Genomic DNA, 18,006 nt, shown 5'->3' with positions numbered 1-18,006 from the left:
ATGGGCAACACAAAGGCACACACATGCCTCTGATTTATGTATAATTGTGCCTCTCATAGATTGATATTTGTCCCAAAAATATTTAAAACACGGATGCATAGCCGTGCCTCTTCTACATCTGTAGAACAACGATGAATAATTGGGTTCATATTAGTTTTATATATCTGAATAACATTATATTCTACCATATATTTTAAATAACGTTTGGATACCACTATAAGCTACATAATTGTTCCACTTCACAGTCTATAAGTAACATCACTGCGGCAGAAGGCTGAAGATAACAACAAGATTCCAATCACGCTCTTTCAAGGTTATAGGCACCAAGCTATTTACTTCCATATGCTTGAAGAAAATCACCGAAGCCTTCCTTCTTGAACACCATTCTACCACCCAAGCCAATGAAGTACGAACAAGGAGTGCTCACATATACTCCCTCTGTCCTGAAATAGTTGTCGGAGAAATGCATAAAAATGGATGTACCTAGAACTAAAATACGTCTAGATACATCCATTCCTCCGACAAGTATTTTCAGACGGAGGGAGTATATCATCATCATGATAATCCAAAGTAACTTCAAGAGTTAAAAAGCCTGACCTAGAAACTAACACAAATTTCTTCAAACTCCTCACAACCATGCTCGGAATAACCTAACAAAAACACTAAATTATTAGAATTAACAAAATTAAAAGGCTATAAAAGAGAAAATAATAAATAATAAATAAATCGAAAAATAAAAAACAAAGGAAAAAATCTAACCATATGATGACCATTAACATTCATGGAATTAATCCAATGTATGAGAGGACATCAGAGTAGTTGTCATCAAAGAGTTGCCGCGAAATACGATTGCTAATAATTCAGGTTGACACCACGAGTATAAAAACAAGTGCCAGCATGTTCCCTCTCATATTCACTCAGACCCTCGAGTGCTAAAAAACAAATTTAATAGGTTTAAGGGAACAACAAAACATGTCAGGAGAAACAAGGTAAGAGTTTCTTTAAAAATAAACCTTACCAACAAAGGGTAAAGGGAATAACATATCTCCACCTCGATAAAAATCAACACCAATCAACGTTCCATAGTGCTCAAGCCTAACAACCATTATGTCATGATGACCGAGACCATAATCAGTCATCAGTCCCTACCAAGAAGGACCATGGAATTTGCTGCTCATCCGACCATGACTAAATAGAACATCATATAATGCACTCTCACTAGTGTTAAGAGCAAACTCGGTATCTTTGTCACCCCTCCCAATGGATAAAGCCCTTTACTACTCAATGTACTGAGCAAGATGAGCTCTAACACTGCAAGGAGCATACCACAAAAAGAATCAAAACAACCATCATACTCAAATAAACAAGACATAAAATACCTTCCATTGAAAACACCACCACCAACACTAAAATAAATAACCATGTGCGCCAGCACAATTTTTAACACCAAAAAATGAACAAATAAAAATGTTAATCTTACAACACGCCTCGAACAGCGCCGATCCAGCACCACAGCGAACACATCTGCAGAAGAATCAAAAGAGGAACAAGGGCCACTTGGCATACAGCAAAAAGGGCAAGCCATACATGCAAAGAACACAATGATTACTAAGAACTGATTGCAGAACCGAGTTGAAAGTTGACATTTGATAGCGTTGGAAGCCTTCGCCCATAATCACCCCATAAATCTCCATTGCCCAGAAATATAATGGAAAAAATAAAGGAAAACAAACAAAAACCAGGGAATCAACGAAGAACACAATTACCGTCGGCAATCAAGGGCCGCCATAGCCAGGCGGTAGCGGCGGGGACGGCGACGGGGGCGAGGACAACGACGAAGGACAAAAAGGAAATAGAGCAAAAAGGCCAAGGCCAAGGCGTCGGGGATGGCACCACAAGAGAGAAACATATCAAAATTATAATAGAAAACCTTAAATGTTTAAGGACTAACGTGAAAAAGGGAAAACCAGGAAACGAAAACCAGAAACCAAAAAACATGAGAAAGCTCCTCCACATGACAAGTGTCACGTGCGGAGCAACCCGGGAAAGTCTACCGAGTGGCCAGAACGCGACGCTTGTCATGCGTGGAGTACTCCCGGCTGATCTTTGCAGGATTACTCCTCAACTATTGATTTCAGTTGTTTTCACTGTGGGTCATGCGAGGTATAGTCGCGCCCACAAAAGAGGTACTTTATTTTTTTCGGTGGAGGCAAAGGATGAAAGGAGGCCTCTGGTGGAAAATCCAATAGGACGCACTTTGCGTCAAACTGACGGGGGATCGCACAAACGAGACGACCTAGCGAGCGACTTGGGCCAGCCCATGTGTACGGTACGTATAGTTTCTAGTTTCCGGTTTTGGGAACCTTCTAGAGGTTTCCTACCGGTTTTGTGAACCTTCTGGAAGGTTCCTAAACCGATTTTTCAATTTCTCCTTTTTATTTTTATTTTTTATTTTTCTACTTTTTCCTTTTCATGTCCTTTTTCTTTTTCCCTTTTCTATCTTTTTTTCTTTTATTTCCTTTTCATTTTATTTCATTTTCCTTTTCAAGTTAATTTTTTTCTCAACAAATTTTATGCAATTTAAAATGTTTGTATTTCTTAAAATTTGTTTATTTTTCCAGAATTTGTTCCTATTTTCAAATTTTGTTCAGAAATTCCAAAAAATTAGTATTTTAAATTTTGTTCAGTTAATTTCCAAAATGTATATAAATTCATAAAATATTACAATTTGTGAAAATGTTGGCATTTCTAATTTTTTTTCAAAATTCAAAAAATGTTTACAAATTTCCGAAATTGTTTCTGTTTTCAAAAATTGTTCACAAATTCAGAAAATGTTCATGTTTCCAAAATTTGTTCGTAAATTTATAAAATGGTCGTGTTTTGAAGTAATTGTTCATTTTATTAAAAAATGTTCACTTTTTACAAAAAATGTTCCAGTTTTTAAAATTTATTCACAAATTCAAAAAGTCCAAGTTTTCGTAATTTGTTCACAAATTGAAAAAATATCTGCAAGAATTTCATAAAATATTCATAAATTCAAAATGTCAGCGTTTTAGCAATTTTGTTCCTGTTTTTAGAAAAAATGTTCGCATTTTGAAAAAGTTGTTCATAATTTTGAAAAATTGTTCACACTTCCAAATTTGTTTGGGATTTTTCAAAATTGTTCTCTATTTGAAAATTTGTTCTCAAGATTCAAGAAATGTTCGTGCTTTAAAAAATTGTTCGCGCTTCCAAATTTGTTCGGGATTTTTCAAAATGGTTCTATATTTCAAAATTTGTTCTCAAGATTCAAAAAATGTTCGTGCTTTAAAAAATTATTCGCGCTTCCAAATTTGTTCTCCATTTCAAAATTTGTTCTCAAGATTCAAAAAGTATTTTGTGCTTTAAAAAATTGTTTGTGCTTTCAAATTTGTTCTCCTTTTTAATTTTTTTCTCAAGATTCAAAACATGTTCGACTTTAAAGAAATATCACAAATTCAAAAAATGTTTGGGAAATTCAAAATTTGTTCGTTTGCAGAAATTTTGTTTGCGTAATCGTACGTTCAAAATGTTTTGGGAAATTCAAAAATGTTTCGGCTTTCTAAATATATATATACTTTAATGGAAAAGAAACCACGTTTGAAATTTCGAAAGAACTTCATTTTCTTTTTCCACGTATAGTTTATATTAACTAAGCTAGCATGTTTAGACAAGCAAATAAATGAACAGAGTGGCTAGAGACACGGTTCACTAGGTTGAGGTCGTGTGCTCAATCCCCACACACATGTTTTTGCGAATGTTTTACGGGCTGTTCTTTTAGTTTTTGCGTAGCAGTTCGTTCTTTATATATCACGTTGCTAATTTATCACTAGAGTTAGAGCATCTTCAGCCGTTGGTCCCTCAAAAGGGGCTAAAAATCGTCCCCTGGGGGCGCACCGGCGCTAACCTGCGCGCTGGGGGCATGATGCCCCCTAGTCGCGGCGCTCATGTTTTTTTGAAAAATGTAAACACGGCACAAAAACGGCGTAAATTCGCTGCAAACTTCGGCGAGTTCGTTCGAACTTAAACATATTTTACAAAAAAAAAAACTACTAGGGGCCGCCACTCGCCGTCTCCATCGCCGCTCCTCGCCGTCCGCCTCGCCGCTCCTCGCCGTTCTACATGCCGAGTAGGCTGTAGAACCGCGTGTAGTCGCCGCCGCCGTCATCGTCGTCGTCATCGCCGTCGTCGTCCCTGCTGCATCCCTCCCCTGGTTGGCGCGGCGGGTTGGACGGTTCGGGGGCGTCCTCCTCGTCGTTGCTGTCGAGGATGACGACGCCGTGCTCGTCCTCGCGCCCGTGCTTGCGGGCTTCAATATCCTCCAGGGCCCGGCGCTGCCGGACCATCTCGTCGCGGAGGTAGTCGTCCCGCGCCCACTTCAGGGCGTCCTCGTCGGAGAAGCCGCGCCGGGCTATCTCCTCGTACTCCGGGGGGAGGCTGGGCTCCGGCTTGGGCTCGACGAGGATGAAGCGGCCGGACGAGGGGTTGGAGTCGCCGATGCGGACGCTGGAGGAGTTGCGGGTGCGCGCGCTGACCTGCGTGTCCTGGGCTCCGGCTTGACAGGACGGAGGCAGGGAGAGCCCGACGAGCGGCCGGACGAGGAGGAGCATGCGCCGGGCCGCTCCATGCGCCTCGGCGTCCAGGAGCTCCCACGGCGGCGTGAGAAGGTCGGGGGAGCGGGGTACTCGAGGCGCGACGTGTTACCGCCCTCGATGTACTCGAGGACGGCCTCCAACATGCGGCCGGGTATGCCCCACCACCGGCGCCGGCCCTCGGAGTTGAGCCTGCCGGAGGGCACGACGCCGTTCGTCGCGTCGAGCTGCTCGGCGTCGGCGGCGGAAGTAGGACTCCCAGAGCGGGTTGTCGGGGGTGTACCGCGGGCCTTCCCTCACCGCCCGCGGCAGGGATGCACGGATGCGTGCGATCTCCGCACGCCACGCCGCCCCGGTGGGTGGTGGTGGCACCGGCACGCCGCCGGTGCTGATCCTCCACGACCCGGGCACCCGCATGTCCGGCGGGGCCGGGTACTCGGCCTCGAAGAGGAGGCGAGCTTCGTCCTCGTGCAGATGGCAGCGGCCTAAACCATTCGCCGCCGCGGCGTCGCCTGGGAAGCGCTCGACCATCCTTCTGAGCTGGAGACGGCGAGAGGAGGAAAACAGAGAAGTGGGCGCGTCAGCGGTGTAGTGTGCATGCGTATCTCCGGCGCGCTGGTCCTCGGCTTATATAGGCGGAAGCGCCACGCGGTAGGCTGGCCGGCGCGTTACGCGTGGCGGGAGACGTGGCGGCTGAGGGGACGCGCGTCGCCCGGACTTCACTGTGCCGCCCGGACTTCACTGCGCCGCCCGTGAGGCATCAATGGAGGCTGACCGGCGTGGTAGCGCGCGCAGCTTTGGCATTGATTCGCCGCGGGAAATGAGGCGATGAGGACGACGAAGCGGCGAGAGGGGAGCCGAGCCGCTGACGTGGCTGGCCCACTGTGCTTTCGCGCCATAAAAGATTCGCCCGGCGCCCCCGAGCGACACCCAGCATGCCGGGTTCGGGTTGGGTCCGCCGGCGCCAATTTCGACCCGAGCCGGCGAAAAATGGGCCCCTGGGGGCGCGACTGAGCCGATTTTTTGGCGCCGGCGGCCGAAAAATCACTAGTGGGGCTTTGCTGGGGGCGCGGCTGGAGATGCTCTTAGCCTGGCGCATTGGCTAGATGCGCGGTCGTGTGTTCTGCTGGTCGCGGGTTCAACAAAGGACCATTTTTATTGTTCATTTTTCACGTTGCACTATCTAAATGGGCCAGCCCAGCTCAGCTACTCCCTTTGCGAAGCATCGACAGTTTGCTGCAGTAAGCGGCGCATAGGAATGTCCCGCCTCCCGGTGGCTCTCTCACTGGGCTGTATCCCTCGGCCCACTTGGCGCAACAGCTCGGATGATCGAAAGATCTCGGCCGTCCAAGCTAGGGATCGCTTATAAACTCCCAACCCTAGCCTAAACCCCCGCTCCCCTGCCGCCGCATCCTCTTCGTCCTCCCCCTCCCCTCCGCCGCAGTGCAGGTTCGTTCCGTTCCCTCTGTCGCTCACGTCATCTCACCTTCCCCGTCCGGTGGAAATCATCTCCTGTATTCGGGTGAATAGATCTGCCCCGGATTCCATGTCGCTCTGGTTCTTCGCGCGGTAGCAGTAGGTTCCTGATTTCCTCACGGATGCGTAGTGTTAGTTTATGATCCGCCACGCGTTCATGATCTTGCTTGTTAGCTTGCGCACTCATGCCGTGTTGCTCAGTAGTTTGGAGAGGTGACAACTTGTTGGGATCGTTTAGCTCGCGTGCTTACGTTGGTGTGGTGGATCGTGTGCAGGTAAGAAGGGGTCGAAATGGTGAAGCATAACAATGTTATCCCTAACGGACACTTCAAGAAGCATTGGCAGAACTATGTCAAGACCTGGTTCAACCAGCCTGCCCGCAAGCAGAGGCGCCGCATTGGTGAGCAACCCTGCTCTTACATTGTTGCGTGTTTATCAGTCACACACTTGTAACTGTACATGTCATGCATCACGCGATGGTAATTGCAGTGATATTAAGTGCTTAAATTCTCGTTAGTTAATTTATTATCCCTGCTAGAGTGATAGACAGAGCTATATGTGGTTGATTTTATCCCATATTGCGTGATCACATTGGCTCTCTGTCCTTCATCACTATCATTTGTATACACATTTAACAGTGCATACTGGTTTGTAATCTAATAGAAACGAATGTTGTCCCTGAAAGTTATACCTGTGCTGAGTGTTCTGTTGAAAGCATTCTTGCTTATTTAGGCACCTCAATTATCTCCAGGCAGTATTCCTTGCCAGGTCAATCAATTGTTTCCAGCAAACCTATCTTCACTTCTGTACACAAACGCATGACAACTGTTAGACATGTCTGTTCAATATCATTTCTGGATTGATTTATTTTGAATTTTCGTGTACCTCTGATGCCATGCATGGAGTGATCTGACTCAGCATGTCTTCATATGCACACACTTGATCTTTAACATGTGATGATATGCCTGTGATTCCGTTTCGAAAAAAAAAATGATATGCCTGTGAGGCTGCTCAGCATCACTAGCCAGCTACCAACTTTTTGGGGGCTTGTTTTTGCTGCTTGACTAATTTTGAATAACCATCGTACAATTTGTATTTGTTCAGCTCGTCAAAAGAAGGCTGTGAAGATCTTCCCTCGCCCAACATCTGGTCCTCTTCGTCCCATCGTGCAATGCCAGACACGGAAGTACAACATGAAGGCAAGGGCTGGGAGAGGCTTTACCCTTGAGGAGCTGAAGGTGACTTGTTTCTTCTATACTGTAAAAATCCTTTAAATCATGTCTCTTTCTCTGGTTTTCCTTTTTCTTAATTAAATGTGGGAGAAAATTAATATACCCCTTGTTCAATATGTGTGGTTTCGTTTCCGCATCAGTTGCTGTCATGCATGTTTCTGGTAAATTGTTCTCATATTCGGCATTTGTTTTTTGTTATTAGTAAGTACTTATATTAGCAATAGTTTATTGTTCTTCCCTTCCTATAAGTGATGACCTGATGTCTGGCATGCAGACTCATATGCTAGCTTGCCGTGCCTTTAGTGTATCCTCCTTGCAATCCGATTATTCTATCCAGATGCTGCTGTCATTTCTCATGTATCATGTATCGTACTGTATCTTTCTGCTAATGTTCATTTATGCTGTAACTTGCAGTCAGCGGGCATTCCGAAGAAGCTAGCTCCTACTATTGGCATTTCTGTGGACCACCGCCGTAAAAACCGGTCACTTGAGGGTATGCAGTCTAACATTCAGAGACTCAAGACTTACAAGGCCAAGCTGGTTATCTTCCCAAGGCGTGCTCGCAAGGTTAAGGTATGACTGGAGTTTATTGTTTGTGTACACCATTTTATGTTTTGTTATGTATTCTTCTGTTCATGACCATTATGCTCTTGTCTTAGGCTGGTGATTCTACCCCTGAGGAACTTGCCACAGCCACCCAGGTCCAGGGTGACTACATGCCTATTACTCGTGGTGAGAAGCGCTCGGTTGAGCTCATGAAGGTCACCGAGGAGATGAAGGCGTTCAAGGCCTACGGCAAGCTCCGTGTCGAGAGGATGAACCAGTGCCAGCTCGGTGCCCGCATGAAGAAAGCCGCCGAGGCAGAGAAGGAAGAAAAGAAGTGATAAGATATTTTGTTTCATTCTGCAGCTAGTGAATGTTATCATCGGGAACTTGTTCTAAATTTTGTTTTGGGGCTGGAAAAAGAGACCAGCGGATGGCTTTGATACCTGGTACTTGTTTGCATGATATGCTGTTCAGTGTTACCCTTGTTGGCATAATTCGTGGAGGTCAACCAGTATTATTCTCTGATTTATACCCAAAATGCACTGGTCAAACTATGACCGTTGTTTTTCGTAAATTTTTGGTGGAAGTATTGACGGTTTGAATTAGGAGCAAGTTGCCCTTTTGACCAGACCTGGAGTATCTACACTCAGCTCAAAACTCTCGTGGACAGTAAAATAAAAAAAATCTAGCAAACTATGCTGAATTATCTTCTTGTGTCCAAAATAACAAAATCAACATTTCAGAACAAGTCTTTTTGGAGTATCGGTTATTTTAGCCTAGATCTACATGAATGTGATTTCATCATGACAATTTGCATGCAGAAAAACAGCAGTGTTTGTCATAAAAGAAAAAAAATCTGTTTTTTTTTCAAAATTTACTCTTAGGGGCATTATATAGTGCGTTTGGACCATATATGTCTTTTTTTAGAAGATGCTAGCTGCTGTTTGCACCATTCTTTTCCACTGGAACTTCTTTGACGAAATCCTACAAACCGAATGCAAGTTTAACACACCATGTTTGCCCTCAGAAAATTCTACATATACTAAATCAAGCTAGGATTCTTTTTTACTGTTTTTTTTTGACTTTTTTCTATCAGTCAAAAATCGACCAATGGGCGGCCGCCACGTTAATTACTGGGGGAAATTGCGGTGTACATTTTGAAGTGTATCCAGCGATTGTGGATTGGATTGCCCTATTGACCAGATATACTCCTTTGTCGGGCTGAGTCGGTTGCCGCTTGATTCGTTGTTTCCAGAGCCACCGCTCTAATCGCTCCCTCCAGAAAAAGGCACCGCTTGACGTACCTATATAAAGGCTGCACCGCCACCGCCGCAGAACACTCAACCGCTGCTCCACCGCCGTCGCAATCCGTCGTCGCACCACGTTCTCGGCATCCACCACCGCTACCCCCCGACGTCCCCTGCACCCACGCCTACCCCCCCGCCCCCCCCTCCCCCACCACCGGCGGCTTGCGTGCTCCCCGCACGGCCTCCACCGATGGCCTCATCCGGTTTTCGTCCCGCTCCTCGGCTTCTCGATGCCCCAACGTCGCCTCTCACCTCCGACCTCTTCCAGCGCTCTCCCCGTCCCCGTACGGCCTCCTCCAACGACCTCACTAACTAGGTTCGTCGTCTACTCTACACCGATGCTCACCTATAAGGTGTTCGGCCAATTGCCTCAACCGAGCCAAGTCTAGATACCGGACCAGCGTGGAGCGAGTTTGGCCGCCGAGACCTCCAAAACGGCGCTTGATGTTCGACAACCTCTCGTGTGCAGGCCACCCTGGTTACTGTCGATGGGAACTATGGCAAGCGCCCACGGGGTTGGTGCTGACTTTAAGGACGAGGAGGCCTCGAGAATACGGAGATGTGGCCCGCCTGACCGCTCGAGCTTGCTGCTGTTTTTCCAGGAACCACCAGCGTAAGTCTTCACCTATGGTCTGATTGTATATTTTTAGTTACATACAAATTCTGCAGATCTTTGTGAATCATCCCCTCTCGCGAGCATCTCGATGTTGTCTCGCAGGTCGCCTAGCAGCTCTGGCACATGTGCAGGACGCGTCCCTGCCGTTCCCGTGCGACCATGAAGCTGTGGAGGATGCCCCCTTCCATTATGGAGATGGTTTCTATTTCGCTAGAGGGAGTTCCATTTGTCGCCAAAAAATTCTCAATCCTTGGTGACATGCTGTCAGCGATCATTTGGTGCTGATGTTTCAACCTTGCCCCTAATTTATCCCTTGATTTTCTCTTCCAGTGTATGAGATCTTGGGTGACTGCTAATACGATAGAAGATGCGTAAATAATGTTTTAGTAATGGATGTTGGTTGCCTTTGTGAGAAGCTCTCAGGTAAAAAATAGATGCAAGATGATTGTTTTGAAGTACCAATGCACATTGCAAATACACGTATCTACTTTAAATTCGTTAGGGACAACTAGATGCATGTGTATCATTCTTTCAAGGTTTCTGGTTTGATGAAATATAAGCTTTGTACATTGGGTACATTATGTAGACTGTATTTAAGTTCAGGAAGTAAAGTAACTTATTAGCTCACAAAGTTCCGGTCTGGACCGAGACCACATGTTCCTGCCATGAACAGTTAAATCCAGAAAATATCAAAATATTCAGAAAATTATGAGTTTTTTTTAACGGACGAACATCTTCTGGTTTTCCCTTTGTTTTGTCCAGTACCCTGTACTCCAAAACAATCAGATGTCCCATCTGTTGAGCAGACTTAAAAATCAGATGTTATTGAAGTATTGGAGTAAACTAAATAGGGAGCCACACCCATTACTGGATGGGTCGGAAGCAATTTGTTCAAATTTCTAGAGTTTCTATGATATGCCTGTGCTCTTGTATCGCGCTAACGAAAGCTATTTTGCCGTTGTGGTATTTGGTTACACATCCAGCCCAGCTATTAGATTGTTATAGGCTATTTGGTTCTCTATTTTTGGTTGTGCTTCCTGATTGACAGTATATGTTCTGCTGCAGGCTGTGTACAAGGAAACAGTATGGTCGTAGGTGGTTATCCTTGCAGGTGCTTATGTATTGATCAATCGATTTTAGATTACTGTTGATCGTCTGATGGTTCATGGACCTGAGTACCAGGCACTGACCCCCTTCCATGTGATACAGCAGGCATGAGCATGGGGACAAAAACTAATTGCAGGCCAGGGAGGTTAGTATAAGGCAAGCTGTTTAAATTTCCATGATGCAAACACCCATCAAGTACTCAGTTGGGATTTCAAAACCGGGATAACTAAATACTAGGAGATGATAGACAATTTTCCAGGTAACTCTTGTGATTTTTGAATGTAGGACCTGAATGGTTGATGTGTGTAGCAGAAGAATGCAGAGCGACTAATTATTTGAGATAATTTTTTAACCTCAAATTGGATAATGTGGGATATTTTTCTTGTCCGTAACCATGAGTATTGGTTCATCATGGCTGCACTAAGAAGGCAATGAACATGAACCAAATAATTGATCCGACTTAATTTTGTTTCTTTGCTCTATGTATGGTAAGACGTCTCTGTCATGCTTATTCTTAACTGCCACATTTATGGACAAGAACTCATAAGTCAGTTTAGTTCCTCTTTTCTGTTCTACACTTTCTTATAGCGTTAAGGGCATCGTGCGATAGTTAGCAGATACTTTTTGTGGTTGGTCAGGACATCCTGCTACATAGTTCGACCATTTTATTTAGTATAATTGAGAAACACGTCACTTGATTTTTCTTTTAAATTATATTGATGAGACAATAGATCAGAAATCCCATTTAGAGCTCGGCCTCCAGTGAGGCCTCCAAATTCAAATTTGAAATTTCATCAAAATTCATATTTTTACATTTCAGAAAATTCTGAAAATAAATACAGATATACATGAAGGCATAACACACATGTGTGTAAATTTTCAGTTCGGAATACATTGAAATGAGGGTTGTGCAAAAAAACAAATCTGGGGCTGTTTAACACACGATACTATTCATCCTCCCAGGCCATCAATTTGTCTTTTTTGTACAGGTCACAACTCAAGGTATTTCATCATAAATTTTTACACACATGTGGGTTACATGCTTACATGCATGCATATTTCTTTTCAGAATTTTTTGAACCATAAAAGTTTGAATTTGAATTTTTCAAAAATAAAGGCCTCTATGGAGCTCGGCCTCCAAAATGCCTCTCTCGACAATAGATTGGCTATATAGTGTAAGTTTGCAGCGTGACTGTGAGGTCTATTGCCCCCTAAAATTTCATATACTTCAGTTCTTTAAATGATGTTTAGATAGATGGATTTTCGTTCATTCATTATGCATTTCAATGTTAACTTCCTCACTACCCATTAATTTCCAATGTTCATATGTGAAGACATGCTCATATATATGCACTTCTACCTCTCACATGGTTAACCATTTTTTTGGAATAGAAAGGCATGATGGATATTGTTTCAGTGTAGGTATCGAGAAGTAACATGTCATGTGCATCCTTATCCTTGAGCTCATTATCTCCCATTCGTTCAAGACAACAAGATAAAGAAGTAACATGTCATGTGCATCCATTGAGAAATAGTTCTGAATTAGCCTACTGAAAACTATTGTAGTATATAGTTTGAGGAGGAACAATGTATTGTGAAAATTAGTGATTTTTCACTAATAGGACGATTACTAATTTGGAGTGTAATTTCTTTCAATTATGCACTAACTGCTGATCCTACTATGCTGCTACATGAGGTCTGGAACAAAATTTTGTTTCTTATGAAGCACATGGATTATAGAGGTGGTAATAATGAATCCTTATAAGGTGTTTGGTTCACACTTTTGTAACGTAGCGTCGTAGCCTAAGTTCAGAATTGTTTTGCAGCTCTGCCTTGGTTGTTACTCACCTTCACTCCACTCTCCATTAGCCATGTCACATTGGCTAGCGTTGTAGAGAGGTCGCCTAGGTATCTTCTCAAATTGCTCACATGCCAGAACATTGATGAGAAGAATCAACTGTGCTCCTCTATCTACTGTCCGACACCTCCACCTTACATAATCCTAGGCCTCATGCAAAATGAATGTATGTTCTTGAGATCCTGCCTAAAATATGGCAGAGGGACTTCAGAAAGGTTGCCCATGTATAATACAGTAAAGCTGGCATATTCAGTGATTAAGTGGTGGTATATTGAATTATAATCTGACATGTTATCTTGAGTAGACCGTCGTCATGCAGATTCTTGTTTTACTGAACACCCTGTACTGAAATATTCACATGCTATGTTGCTTTCTAAACTAAGTGCTACATTTGGTTAGCATAGTATATGCCGATTAATTGCTAAACCACAACCAAGTCATGTGCAAGAATTTGCACGAGCTTTAAATCATATCATCACCAGTATCAATCTCGCTGGCGACCGCACTAGAATGGTATAAGATGGCAATGGTTGTAACATGCCCGGTCTTGGTATGAGATAGCAATGTGTACATCTTTCTTTGTAAATATATATTAACTGCGGCGTTTAATCTTATTAGTAAATTGTCAATGCGTACATCTCTTGTGCAAGATGCATCACATAGGGTGAGAATAAATGTATCATTTCCAGTTTGCTTCTATATGTTACTTCTTATATGCAACAAAGTTTTAAGATGTAATGCCTTTTTTCTGTTTGGAAAGCTGATTATTGTACAATGCAAATGAATAAAATATAAACCCTCTTTAAGGGTATATACTCCCTCCGTTTTCAAATAATTGTCTTTCTAGCCATCTCAAATGGACTACAACATACGGATGTATGTAGACATGTTTTAGAGTGTAGATTCACTCATTTTGCTCCGGGTAGTCATTTGTTGAAATCTCTAGAAAGACAATTATTTAGAAACGAAGGGAGTAGTTGACAATCCACATGGTATACTTTTATTTAAATTCACTGCGTATAACAAAGACACCATCTATAAGCATTACATATTGCCGGGTGCGTAGTCTGGGAACTCCTCAGTTAGACCAAACCTATGATTACTTTTATTTAAATTCACTGCGTATAACAAAGACATCATCTATAAGCATTACACCGGGGTGCGTAGTCTGGGAACTCCTCAGTTAGACCAAATCTATGATTATTCAAAGAGAATCATACTCAAAGATACGGCAGCACTAGGGTTCTCAGCATAACCGCGCACTGCCTTCTCGAAAGCACCGACGCGCGGTGGACACGGGGCTCTACTAGGTGCAGCAACAGCTTCATCCAGTCCTCAATCTGCAACAACCGCTTTTTTTTTGCTTCATTACAGCCGAACATACTAAATTTGACAGCAAATACATCAATCAAAACATGCCTTAGCAATGCAACTAAAATTTTGTGGCTCTTACCTACAGGAATGCCAGAACTTGCCTGCATCTAAATCTGTACAATTTTTTCAGCCCAGAAACTGGCATGTGCTTCACCATACTACAGCCCACACAAACTTCCTTTCCATTCCACATGATGGTTTTTCAACACCTACCTGGCCATACCTAAATTCTTTTTGCACATCCATTACTACGCTAAATCATTCCACCTGCCTGCCATACTGAATTCGCCTCCTATGTCCTACGGTGGAATGAACTAACAAGCATCAGGCTTACCTCTTGTTCCATCCAGGGGCATGTGGATTCATCTTCACCGTGGAGAGTTCCGAGACTTGTGGGGATCTGTCCCTCCCTAAAGCCATCCGCACCACACTCCCTTCCCGAGATTAACTGAATTAACACTATTTCCCGCATGCATTCGTCCTCTCGACATTCAGCCGGCTCTTCTCATATCGGATGCCGAAGCCTTTCGCCCATGAGTACAAATTATAGAAGTCACAAGCCTCACCTAAAGAGTCTGAAAGTAGTGCCAAGCACTGGTGTGATCACATTCTCGGCTGGATTGTCGGCATAACTCCGAATAGCCTTCTCAAACACACTGACGCGATTGGGCAGGGTGTTCTTCTCGGTGCCTCAGCCCTAATCCCCAGCCTGCAAACGCATCAAACTTCACATATTAATTGCCTGGATTTCAGTAACCAGCATTTCCTTATATGAAATGTCTCATGGGCAGTAAGCATGATTCCCTGAATATCACTGCAAACATAGCAAATTCACATATTAACTCCCTCAAATCGACAATCAGCATTTTCTCATATGAACTGCCTGGGTTCAGTAAACACGGTTCTGCTTGCTGACAGCAACATCACTAGTTGTTCTAATGGCAGGATTTACCCACTCATTCTAACTATTATGTAAATTCCTATTTTACTGATTGAAATACAAATCCAACACTAACCTCTTAGTCCAACCAGGCGATTATCCCTCCTGCACACCAGCGCTTCATTGGTGGCGAAAATCTGAGCGTCCGCGCTATCCACCGCTCCTGGCTGCTACACCTGCTGCTCTTCCACCGTAGCACCTCCCCTCAGCCCAGGCGCTACAGCGGCCGGCACCATTGCACCAAGCTCTCTCCTAGTTCCTCAAGGACACTGGATCTGATTCAAGCCAAAATCAAATCCGTTCAGCCACCAAAGCCATACGGGTAAGATTTGCGACGAAACCACCAGGGAAACAAAGATCTACGTACCTGCCGCTTGGATGCATCGGAAACTCCATGGTGGATCGCCGCCGGCGCTCTTCTCTCTCCGCCGAAGACTCCCCTGTTTCCAAATGAGCACCGCTCTGGGCAAAGAACACTCTGGATCCTGCAATCAATTTGTCTGCCTGTCCCCACCCGACGGAAAAGCTAACTTCCAGGGCCATGGACCAGGCGGGGACACGCGATTCTGATCCACGTCCCACCTCCGCTGGGACTAACGGACGCCGACCCGAACGTTAACTCTGGCCCAACCTCAGCCCTGTTGCGAATGTATTTATCTACAGTGTGCATTTTTCTAGCGCCACTCCAACGCCCGTATAAACAGATGGCTCAGATCCAGATGCACTGTCGAACGTCCAGGATAACGAGCTCATTTGAGCTCGAGCTCAATTACTCCATGTAGAGCCATCATGCAAAAGCCGCTCAACTCCCGGAGAACCTACGATATCTCAACCATGTATGCCTGATAGGAAGGCCAGAGTGACACATACAACCATCAAGAAAAAGTTTCACAACTCTAGAGTAAAATGATTATGCAAATATTTTACGTTCACTTAGAATAATTTGTAGCCTTAATCGCTTGGAGACCAGCAGAGTGAGAAACAAATTGAATAAACGGTAGGGATTTAGCACTTTAGAGTTGTGATATTTGAACGGCTTAGATTTAATACCATTAGGGCACAACTCATGCAGTAGAATATATTTTTAAGCACCCACGCAATACTAAAATCATCCCTTCCTATAACTAAAAAAAAATCAATCCTTCCTAGACAAGTCGATGTGGACAAGTCGGTCAAGTTCGTACAAAGGCAAAGTCCTGCTCCCCGCACAAAAAAAGAAGGCAAAATCGGACGCGGCTAATCTGCACCCGAGCTCATATGCTTCCGCGTGAACAGTAAAATCGAAAAAAATCGAAAAACATTCAAAAATTTCCAATTTTTTTTTTGAGAGAAACATTGACAAAAGTTCTAAGTGCCTGCAAAAATTCGTCATGAAATCACATTCCTAGAAGGCGTGGCAAAAAAAAAAAAACAAATTTAGTGCTTCCTATTCCATTGTTGGCTTTATTGCTTGCGAGTGGCTTGTTCAAAGAAGAAAAAGAAAGGAATGGCTAAACGCAGCAAATAAAAAGCTGAAAGGCATGACCATCGATGTGGTTGTAGATGCCCATCATCTTTGTTGAATACAATTCATTTTTTGTTGGCGTCGGATGCTAAAAAAAGAAAACAAATTTCAGTTGCAATAAATCTTTCTGGCTGGCATTCTATAACCACCCTTGAGTACTTCCCCATCCCCCCCCCCCCTCGTTGCAAGCGGCCATGGTAGCCGACGCTCGGTGGGATGGAGGTCCGGATCCTAGGCCTAGTGGTGAGTGTGTCTCTCTCCGACAAAAAAAGTGATGTTGTGTTTTGGATCTTGTCCTAGTGGTTCTTCACCTCTTCCTTGAGGTCACGCTGGTGGCGAAGAGGCAGAGGCTAAGATAACCCCCAACGGTGAATCCTTCGGGGCATTCCTCAGCTGTCTCCATGGTGAAGCTTAGGCCTTTTCGGTTTTGTCCCCGCTTCTCTCTCTTTTTCTGCTGGAATAAATCCCAACCAGATGGTGCACTGGATGAGATGTTCTCTCCTGAAGAGATTGACCAAAAGGAGATGTACATGCGTGCCACTTGTAGGAGGTCTCTCTGCCGCCTACCTTCTCTTGAGGCCACCAAGGTGGTGGATGAAGAGGAGTGGGGAAGCACTGAGCTCAAGATTGATGATTGAGTTCGAGCTCACCAACAAAGGATTCCATAGTGGAGCGATGTTGTATGGTCAGCTGCCGGTCTTCATTGAGCCTCTCCTTCTTCTGGCCGAAGGGCGAACACCCCCTTTCCTCCTGGATATGAAGTAACATTGTGTAATTAGTGCTTAGTGCTAGAATATAGAAGGACTAGAGTCCTCTCTTGATTATCCATAATCTATTCATTTGTAACTAATGTTGTAATTCAAGCTATATAAACAGAGCACTACTGCAACGCCCCGAATCCAATGCGCCAGGTGTCTTTCAGTTATTCGCCGTCGTTTACATGTCATTTGCTTGCGTGTTGCATTTTGCCATGTCATCAACTGCATTTCATCTGCATGTTTTTCAAAACTTGCATCTGTTCGGGTTTCCCCGGTTCGCTCCGTTGTCCGTTCCGAGCACAGGCACACTCACATGCACCCATTGCCCCTCTCAGACCTTGTTTCGTGAGCCATAGAAAACCGTTCTCGGAATGGGCCGAGATTTGCCGAGTGGCCTTGGTATATCACCGGTTGACCGCCATCAAATTTTGTTCCATTTGGAGGTCGTTTGATGCCCCAACGGTTAACCGAGTTAACCGAAACCCCCTTTTCTTTTGCAGCCCAACACCCCTCCACACAACCCACCTAGCCTATCTAAACCCCCTCCATGCTCTCCTCCGTTCGATCACGATCGTGTGGGTGAAAACCGCACCTCATTTGGACTCTTCTAGCTCCCTCTACCTATAAAAACGTCCCCTCCCCCTCCATTTTCGGGCAAAACCCTAGTCTCCACCTACC

General features: G+C 44.4%; 1 protein-coding gene and 2 long non-coding RNA genes across 7 annotated transcripts; 2 read left to right on the top strand and 1 right to left on the bottom strand.

Moving 5' to 3' along the window:
• The first annotated feature begins 5,891 nt into the window (after positions 1–5,891).
• On the top strand, positions 5,892–8,393 carry LOC123162399 (60S ribosomal protein L13-1). 3 transcript variants are annotated; one of them, XM_044580182.1, is made up of 5 exons: positions 5,892–6,059; positions 6,362–6,486; positions 7,191–7,324; positions 7,733–7,891; positions 7,978–8,393. In XM_044580182.1, the coding sequence occupies exons 2-5, from the start codon at positions 6,378–6,380 to the stop codon at positions 8,200–8,202; spliced, it is 627 nt and encodes a 208-aa protein (XP_044436117.1). In that variant the 5' UTR covers positions 5,892–6,059; positions 6,362–6,377; the 3' UTR covers positions 8,203–8,393. The 3 variants fall into 3 exon arrangements, with proteins under 3 accessions (XP_044436117.1, XP_044436118.1, XP_044436119.1); XM_044580183.1 differs by lacking the exon at positions 5,892–6,059 and adding an exon at positions 6,091–6,185; XM_044580184.1 differs by lacking the exon at positions 5,892–6,059 and adding an exon at positions 6,114–6,132.
• Positions 8,394–9,106: 713 nt separating this feature from the next.
• Positions 9,107–12,619, top strand: LOC123162401 (uncharacterized). Of its 3 annotated transcripts, XR_006481259.1 has the most exons (5): positions 9,107–9,487; positions 9,641–9,784; positions 9,890–10,210; positions 10,853–10,898; positions 10,997–12,619. It is a non-coding gene; the product is annotated as an uncharacterized lncRNA (long non-coding RNA). The 3 variants fall into 3 exon arrangements; XR_006481257.1 differs by having other exon boundaries at positions 9,641–10,210; positions 11,000–12,619; XR_006481258.1 differs by having other exon boundaries at positions 9,641–10,210.
• A 1,560-nt stretch (positions 12,620–14,179) lies between these two features.
• Positions 14,180–15,685, bottom strand: LOC123162400 (uncharacterized). The gene is made up of 3 exons (XR_006481256.1): positions 15,434–15,685; positions 15,143–15,341; positions 14,180–14,835 (listed from the first exon to the last, which is right to left on the bottom strand). It is a non-coding gene; the product is annotated as an uncharacterized lncRNA (long non-coding RNA).
• Positions 15,686–18,006: the final 2,321 nt, after the last annotated feature.

Source organism: Triticum aestivum, chromosome 7B, assembly GCF_018294505.1.
Source record: "Triticum aestivum cultivar Chinese Spring chromosome 7B, IWGSC CS RefSeq v2.1, whole genome shotgun sequence".
Lineage (NCBI taxonomy): Eukaryota > Viridiplantae > Streptophyta > Magnoliopsida > Poales > Poaceae > Triticum > Triticum aestivum.
Note: the sequence above shows the minus strand (reverse complement) of the source record. Positions and strands in the feature narration are given on the sequence as shown.

Excerpts from the sequence above, each read along its gene's own strand:
- LOC123162399 (XM_044580182.1), top strand. The coding sequence starts at position 6,378 with ATGGTGAAGCATAACAATGTTATCCCTAACGGACACTTCAAGAAGCAT. Across the intron at positions 6,487-7,190 it reads CAAGCAGAGGCGCCGCATTG|CTCGTCAAAAGAAGGCTGTG; the intron begins GTGAGCAACCCT and ends GTATTTGTTCAG. Across the intron at positions 7,892-7,977 it reads GGCGTGCTCGCAAGGTTAAG|GCTGGTGATTCTACCCCTGA; the intron begins GTATGACTGGAG and ends CTCTTGTCTTAG.